At 42.7% G+C, this 8328-nt stretch overlaps 1 protein-coding gene across 2 annotated transcripts in view; it reads left to right on the plus strand.

Moving 5' to 3' along the window:
- TRPM8 (transient receptor potential cation channel subfamily M member 8) overlaps positions 1 to 6155 on the plus strand; it is a 47964-nt gene extending 41809 nt beyond the window's left edge. For both annotated transcript variants that reach the window (XM_074146087.1, XM_074146089.1), the window contains 3 exons: positions 1475 to 1574; positions 2898 to 2931; positions 6105 to 6155. In XM_074146087.1, the coding sequence (XP_074002188.1) occupies positions 1475 to 1574; positions 2898 to 2931; positions 6105 to 6155 (185 nt within the window). The remainder of the gene's footprint in view (positions 1 to 1474; positions 1575 to 2897; positions 2932 to 6104) is intronic.
- The last annotated feature ends 2173 nt before the right edge of the window (positions 6156 to 8328 follow it).

Here is an 8328-nt window from a genome sequence, read left to right on the forward strand (position 1 = left end):
TTTTTTTTTTTTTTTTTAATGGCCATTAATAAGCAGATGAGAGAGGGTAAGTTGAGTTAATTGACAGACTTATTCCCATCCATCAGCAACCTGGCTGTTGCCCTGCAGCACAGTCTAGATTTGTTATTCATTTAGGAGAAAGATGCCTGCTTTGGGGTATAAAGTTCCTTAGCACTGACTAAATTGTTTTGACTGTCCAAATCACTGGTTTCCTTGCTGGGGTGGCTGTGTAACTGCAGATATTTCTGCCCAAGTGATACAAAGTTGATATTGGAGTTCTAAAAGCAAATGAAATAGGACAAGAGGAAATGGCCTCAAGTTGCACCAGGGGAGGTTCAGATTGGATATTAGAAAAATTTTTTACACTGAAAGGGTTATTAAGCATTAGAATGGGCTGCCCAGGGAAGTGGTTGAGGCACCATCCCTGGTGGTATATAAAAGACGGGTAGACATAGTGCTTAGTGACATGGTTTAGTGATGTTTTTTTTAATCAGAGTTAGGTTGATGGTTGGACTAGATGATGTGAAAGGTCCCTTCCAACCTAGACAATTCTATGATTCTGTGATTCTACAAAAGAATTAATTAGAGGCAGAATATCATTGTAGTTGAGCTGGTGACAGGAACTGGGAACTGCATGGAGAAAGCACACCAATGTATTGTCTATTGTAAAATCCTGACTTCCCACTTAACTCTTATGGAAATGGTTGGGATTTGGGTGCTTAAATGCCTGTTGGTATCTGGGAGAACCGCTGAGGCTGTGTGAGGTCGGAGGAGCACTGGGTGGAGGAAACAGGACTTCAGCCAGCTGTAGGCTTCTTTTGTCTCAGCTAACCTTTCTTTTTTTATTTTTATTAAAACCCATGTGGTTTGTGCTGTCCTGTTGGAACAGGATAAAAATCAGAAGTATTATCCTGGAGGGCTTTGACTCAAAGTGGTTTGGTCTGTGTCACTCTTTAATTTACAGCACCAACAGGAGATGCCTTTTAGAGAAGACAATGCTTCATCATTTTAAAGTGTTTTAGTTCAATGATAAGTCGTACAACATGGTTCTTAACACGTGTTACTCTTAATGATCCAGTATGGGATAATATATAAACAAATGGAAAGCTTAAACCCAGATAGGAACTTTCTGGAATGTCCATGCCTGTTGAAGCGGCTGCCATTTCACATAGCATTGGCGTTAACCAAGACTGAAAAAAAAATCCAGAAAGACTTTTGGAGTTTGGGTTTTTTGTTCATATTTTCCTTTTTTAACCAGCTGTGGTTTCCAGGAGTGTACAGTAAAATGCGTTAACGTTGTATTTATCAGAGCTGTGTCACAGGTGGGAAGAGGGGCTGCGAAGGCTCTGGATGAAGAGAAAGGAATCATTAGCCTCAGGTTGCGAGCACTAACCCAGCCTTTTTGCATGTTAGCACTGGAACGACAAATTGACTGAATCTAGTGTTGTTGTTTTTCTTCCCATGCATTTTCCAGGCTCAAAAAATGAGGACAATGAAATTCTGGCATGGGAAGCTGTCATGAAGGAAAATTACCTTGTCAAAATCAATACCAAAGCAAATGATTCATCAGAAGAGTACGTCTGCCCTTCTTTGTCTTCACTCTCTTAACTTTCTGTTGAATATTTTTAGTGAAGGCAAGTTTTCAGCAGCTCTTAATGTTTACAAAGTAATGAGTAGATAAATAAACTCAGCATAAATGGACCTTTTCTTTCTAAGTAAAATGATAGCTTTTTGTCAGCTGCTGCAGATTGTCTTCAGAAATAATTGATTAGGCTGGTAAAATGCTAATGGCAATATTGGAAGGGCTATAATGGCATATTATGCACATGGTGGCTGAGTGGATGTATTAAACACACTTGTTCCCAATGTCTGTCACGGTATTTCTCAAAGGATTTCACCTCTCTGTGCTTGAATCTTTCTATCTTACCACCAGAGGAGAAAATGTTGCTTTCTTATACTGTTTTGAGGTCTCATCGTGGAAAGCAGTGCTATAGCTGACTAGTTTTGTAATGTTGTGCAGTTGGCAGAGAATATTTAGTGTTAGACCTGAAATACCAAGCATTATTCCCGTGGCATCAATCTATCAGAGGTCTGTACTTAATAGCATGAGTAGGAAAGAGCTCTGGAGAGGGGAGGATGCTACTTGGAACGGTGGTATTTAAAGGTTGATAGCTTGGACTGCTCTTCCCTGACTGCTAGATCGTAACCCTTTATCTATCGTTAGGATCTATCTCAGTGTTTTCAGAGTAATAGGGTAAGAGGAAAGAGAAATACAAAGAAAGCTAGAAAACAGCAACAGTAACCTGCTGTGTATGATAGCTTGATTTTGTAGCTAGCTTCTAGCAGCGTGAGAATTTTCCTAAATAGAATGTAAGGGAAGAGCTGATAAGAATGGACAGGAAAGACCAGACTCTTCCATGCCCCTTTGCCTCTGCTGTGGACATTGTTATCCACAAGTAAGTGTTTCTGCTAAGACTACCCAGAGGCATTCAGCATTGGATAAAAAGCCAAACAAATACAAAAAAAATAGCTTTTATGCTGGAAGCAGAGGAGTCTTGACAAGGAAAATGGAATAGCGCGGCACTAACGGTAATTTATATGTTAGTTAATATACTTGCGATAAAAACAATGCCAAACCACCTGCAGCCCTGCCTTCTTGGAAGGATGAGTCTTCCCAAACAGGGGCCTCTGCACACAATCTGTTTTGTAACTGACCTCTGGCTGTTAGTTGCCTTAGCTCCACTCTTTGGCCAAAGATGAGGAGTAGATCTCTTAGCTCCGGATAGACTTCTGCAAAGCAGTTCTGCCCAGTTCTGCAAAGCGGGGAAGGGGCCTGGCCAAGGCTTTTCTAATACCCGGACTCAGTCTTCTCCTCTGTGTCCTCTTTCTGTTTTCAGGACGGTGCATCGATTTAGACAACTGGATTCAAAGGTACTTCTAATTCAGACTTCTCCGGGGGTTTTTCTCTGTCTGGTAAAGCGGATTGTCTTCACAAGGAAAATGAGGATCACCGAGAGTCACGTGCAGTCTTTGTTACTGTCGCCAGGACCCCGTTTTAAATAGGCTTTTTTTAATGTGCTCCTTTGCACCTTTGATTCCGTATGTAGCTTCGTATTGTGCTGGGAAATGAAGTAGAAAGATTCTTGCTGTTTCTCAGTGTTCCTCAGTATTTCTCAGTATTCCTTATTGGATGGAATAAAAGTAAAAATAACTTCTATCTTATAAAAGTTCAATATTCTGCTGTGTAACAGGCCCATGAAATGCCGATGGGAAGAAGGGGCATTACACACTTACAGTATACCCTTCTCAAACACATGTCCTGTCGAGTTTAGCTTCTAGTGCTGATGGCATGAGGTAATTAATCCTGGGTTTTTGTTTGTTTGTTTAATCTCTGATAATAGAATTAAGTGGCAGTTCAGATACATCGTGGCAAGCCTTCAGGTAACACAGGCAATACCTGCTGGGTAAACAAAGGATGCTCCATATGTATTGGAGGGAAGGAAGACCTTTAATTATGATTAAAATGACCAATTCTCATCTGATTCACAGAAAAATCCTGTGCTAAAGCAATATAAAGCTTCCGATCTACTAGAGAGCACATCATTATCAGAATTGTCATATAAGTATACCTTTTGACTGTGACACTGAAAAGACCTTCACAATGGGTGGGGTTTTTGAGGGCTTGATTGAATTACGTATTTTGCCTCTGAAGTGGGGAGTTGCATTAGTGTGAAGAACAGACTTTTTAGAAGTCCAAGGGTGAAAAGGCCCACATATACTTCAAAAGGCTTCTTTTGATTGCTGTCAAATAATTTAGATTACAAAATAATAGCTTGGTTTCAAGACTGAAATGGAAATGTTGAGCCACCAAGTATGTGTCTAGTGATGCTCCGCTTGAAACTGAAAGGAGATACGATAACCGTAATTCTCTACTGAAAAGCAATACCCAAATTGTACCTCTTATTCTGTGAGGGAATACCTTATAGGAAGCTGTTTTGTCTATTCCTAACTTCAGCTTTAATGACAGAAATGTAGTGAGGCCAGTGCTTAGAAGTAGTGCCCTTGAGAGCAAGGCATTCCAGGGATAGCTCACTGGCTCTTACTTCAGATGATGTCCAAAAAACAAGTCTGAGGGTGTAACTGAGTCCTAGGCATGAGCCTTGATCGTGGGGTAAACTTTTCTTTAAACCTGATGTGGAATAATAGACTTCAGTTATGGCATGGGGAAGGTTTGAAGGCAGCTCCATGTGTTAGAATGAATGCTCCGCAAAACTCCACTCATCTGCAATCTCTGTTTGAAGGAGCACAAGGAGATGGAGTATAGACGGGACCTTGTAGCTGTTGTGATGCCTGCTTGTTAACTAGGTGAAATACAGATGCATTAGGGCTCACTGCATTAATTGCATTGGTGAAAACTGTAATTGGGAGTGTCCTTTCAAGCACTGTTGAATTTGGTGTAATATTTGGAGAGGCAATTACTCGTTACTTATAGTACTTGTTAGCATTGCTTTCCTGTGAAAAGCAATATTAACACTGCTTCATTTGCCACCACAGTGTGACTACTGATTACAAACAGCAGTCAGTTATGGCTTTCAAAGTGGTGGCTGGCAACCACAGGGTAGCCAGGGAGGGAGGAGTTCACATAAGGGGTTTTATGTCTATTGTTGCTGATGTTGTATAGCTGTTGTGTGAAAGGCAGGTCCTGCTTGACAAACCTGATCTCCTTCTATGACAAAGTGACCCGCTTGGTGGATTAGGGAAAGGCTGTAGATGTTGTTTACTTGGACTTCAGTAAGGCCTTTGATACAGTCTCCCACAGCATCCTCCTGGAGAAACTGGCTGCCCATGGCTTGGATGGGAGGACTCTCCGCTGGCTTAAAAGCTGGCTGGAGGCCAGGCCCAGAGGGTAGTGGTGAATGGAGTTAAATCCAGTTGGCAGCCGGTCACGAGTGGTGTCCCCCAGGGCTCAGTACTGGGGCCGGTTCTCTTTAACATCTTTATCAATGATCTGGACGAGGGGATGGAGTGCACCCTCAGTAAGTTCACAGGCAACACCAAGTTGGGTGGGAGTGTCGACCTGCTGGAGGGTAGAAAGGCTTTGCAGAGGGATCTGGACAAGCTGGATGGATGGGCTGAGACCAAAGGGATGAGGTCCAACAAGGCCAAGTGCTGGGTCCTGCACTTGGGTCACACCAACCCCCTGCAACTCTACAGGCTTGGGGCAGAGTGGCTGGAGCTGCCCGGCAGAAAAGGACCTGGGGGTGTTGGTCGACTGTGGGCTGAACATGAGCCAGCAGTGTGCCCAGGTGGCCAAGGAGGCCAACAGCATCCTGTCCTGTGTCAGGAACAGCGTGGCGAGTAGGACTAGGGAAGTGATCATCCCCCTGTACTGGGCACTGGTGAGGCCCCACCTCGAGGGCTGTGTCCAGTTTTGGGCCCCTTCCCACAAAAAAGACCTTGAGGGGCTGGAGTGTGTCCAGAGAAGGGCAACGGAGCTGGTGAGGGGTCTGGAGATCAAGTCTTGTGAGGAGAGGCTGAGGGAGCTGGGGGTGTTCAGCCTGGAGAAAAGGAGGCTGAGGGAAGACCTCTCTCTCTCCAACTCCCTGAAAGGAGGGTGTAGCCAGGAGGGGTTGATCTCTTCTCCCAAGTCCCAGGCGATGGAACAAGAGGAAAAGGCCTCAAGTTGCGCCAGGGGAGGTTCAGATTGGATATTAGGAAAAATGTTTACATGGAAAGAATTATCAAGCCTTGGAATGGGCTGCCCAGGGAAGTGGTTGAGGCACCATCCCTGGAGGTACTGAAAAAACGGGTCGACATAGTGCTTAGAGACATGGTTTAGTGATGGGGTTTTTTTATCAGAGTTAGGTTGATGGTTGGACTAGATGATCTGAAAAGTCCTTTCCAACCTAGAAAATTCTTTGATTCTATGATTTTCTAGGGTAAGTATATTCTGGGGTATTTTAAGGTACTTACAACTGCTTGCTTGTTTTGTTCTCTTCCTTTCCCTTCATACCAACCTGCAGTCATCCGTTGGAATGAGTTAGTTACAGTGACTTCATATAAACAAAGCTGCTTTTTTTTTTTTTTTTTTTTTAATTCTTCAGCTTTCTGATTTGAAAGGCCTTCTGAAAGAAATTTCCAGCAAAATCAAATGAATCAACTGAAATCCAAGAGCAGCTACCTGAGCAGGGTAAGCCCTCTTTACATCCATTCTCTGACTTGAATAAGTTATCAGCATCTGTGTTGTTAAATTAGTATGTCTTTGGAAGAAGAGTTAGTATTAATTATTGATGCTTGTATTGATGTTGTCTAATATTTGAAAAGCAATAAGAGCTAAATTCTCTTACTCATTTGTTTTTTCTGAAAAATATAATTTTCCATCTGGTGTTTCTAACAATTTTTGACATGGTTTAAAATATCTTATTTTGCTCCCTTGCCTTTGAAAAACTGTGAATAACCCAAGGTTATTTTAGTTGTCTTTGTGCTGGAGACCCTCTGGAAAATGATGAGTTTCTGGGCTCTTTCCTTTACAGTCTGTTCATTTTAACTCTGAAGAACATAAAAATGATGTAGAAAAGACAAAATTGTTTATTTTCCCGTTTTCAAACTGGGGCATTATGGGAGATCACTGTAGCCTTCCTGTGTCCTGTACAATAAACTGTAGAGTGAAGAGTTGACCCAAAGTCTCCACAGCTGCAGTTTAGTGCTTAGCCATGAGCCTTGGGTCCTTTTTCATCAAGTTTTGTGGAAGAACTCAATTGGAGACACAGGTTCCAGTGGGATGTGGAAGCCAGGCAGAATATTGATGAATGCAGAGAACTCCTGTCTTCATTAAAGACAGCAGGTTTAGAAGTGTAGCTGTTGACAAAGACAATCCAGAATGACTTGATCAGCCTGAACGTTAGAGCCTGGCTCCTTCCTCCATAGAGGGTTTTCCTGCAAGCCAACTTATACCTGTGCCAAATGTTCCTGAATCAGTTGTCTCACCATTTTTTAGGGATAACTTCATATTCACTTGACCTCAAGTTCAGTTTAGTTATGAACGACTTGCAGCCACCTAGTAAAATCTACAAGGATTGCTAGTTACTGGGCTTTTTCTTACACGCAGTGAACTCCCAATCGCCTAGAGAATAGGCTGTAGGATAGTGGAACTCCGGAGGTCATCTAGTCTCTCCCCACTCAAAACAGCACCAGCTCAGATCAAAGGTAGCTGCAGTTTGGCTGAAAAATAGGTTGCAATTCAGTAAGAACAAATGCAAATTTTACAGTTACTTGGAAATTACTGGCTCCACAGGCACAAAATGGGGGGAAATCTGATGAGACAGCAGTCCTGCAGAAAAGTGTCTGAAATGGAATATTAAATAGCTGGTGTTTTGTCGTCTGTGAGATGTATGAAGTAGTGCTTATAGTGCGATGAATCCCCTGTTGGGTACGGCATCCAGTGTTAGCGCTAAGCTTCAAGGATGATGATGGAGTGGCTGGAGAGTGTTCGGAACCATGACAAGAGGAACTGCAAGTCTTAACAGTAGAAAGGAGTGAACAAATTATGGACAGCTAGCCTGGGAAAGAAGATACCTGTTTATGATGGAGCTTGTGGAAATGACCTCTCATTATATATAATGAGTGCCTTGAAAAATGGAGTTCCTTTCCAATTTATGCCTGGGAAAATATCTAGATGGCATCCTGGTTGCGATCAAACTGTTTTGCATATGAGCTGTCCTGACTCTGAAGCTGAGCCTTGGCAGCCCACAGTACTAACGTCATGGTGTGAACAGCGGTGTTAGTGTCTCACAGGAAGCAGATGTGTGTATTATGCTCTCTCATCTGAAAGGGAGGACTTTAGTCTTTGCTGACCATCTTCAGTATGAGATGCTGGATTGGCCCTTCCAGGTACTTGGCATGCAGGTGTTTGTCTGCTGCTCCACTCAGACACCATGTTCTGGATAGGTGCCGCAAATAGCTCCTTGATCCCAAGTGTTGCACAAGACATCCGGTTTGCTGAGCTGATATCATGAGGATGGAAGCAAAATATTGAGGTGGGCTTGGGAGCTCTACTCTAAAATTTGTTCTTTTGCTCACACAGGTACCTGTTCATCAAGAATAATTTCCCAGAGCTGGCAGTAATGACCATGGTAACTGATATACCACAGCGTCAGTGTCTCTGCTGGACTTTTTTAATTTTTTATGTTTTTGATTGCTTTTTGCAAGATGATGGTAAAACATTAAGATGACTGTTTATCTCCTGGCAGGACTCCCATGTTACCCAAGCTCTCCTTTTTCCTCATATCCTCTGATGTTCAATGGCAGCAATTAGTCCTTGTCAGCTGC

This window comes from Numenius arquata, chromosome 3 (genome assembly GCF_964106895.1).
Source record: "Numenius arquata chromosome 3, bNumArq3.hap1.1, whole genome shotgun sequence".
In the NCBI taxonomy this organism is placed as follows: Eukaryota; Metazoa; Chordata; class Aves; order Charadriiformes; family Scolopacidae; genus Numenius; species Numenius arquata.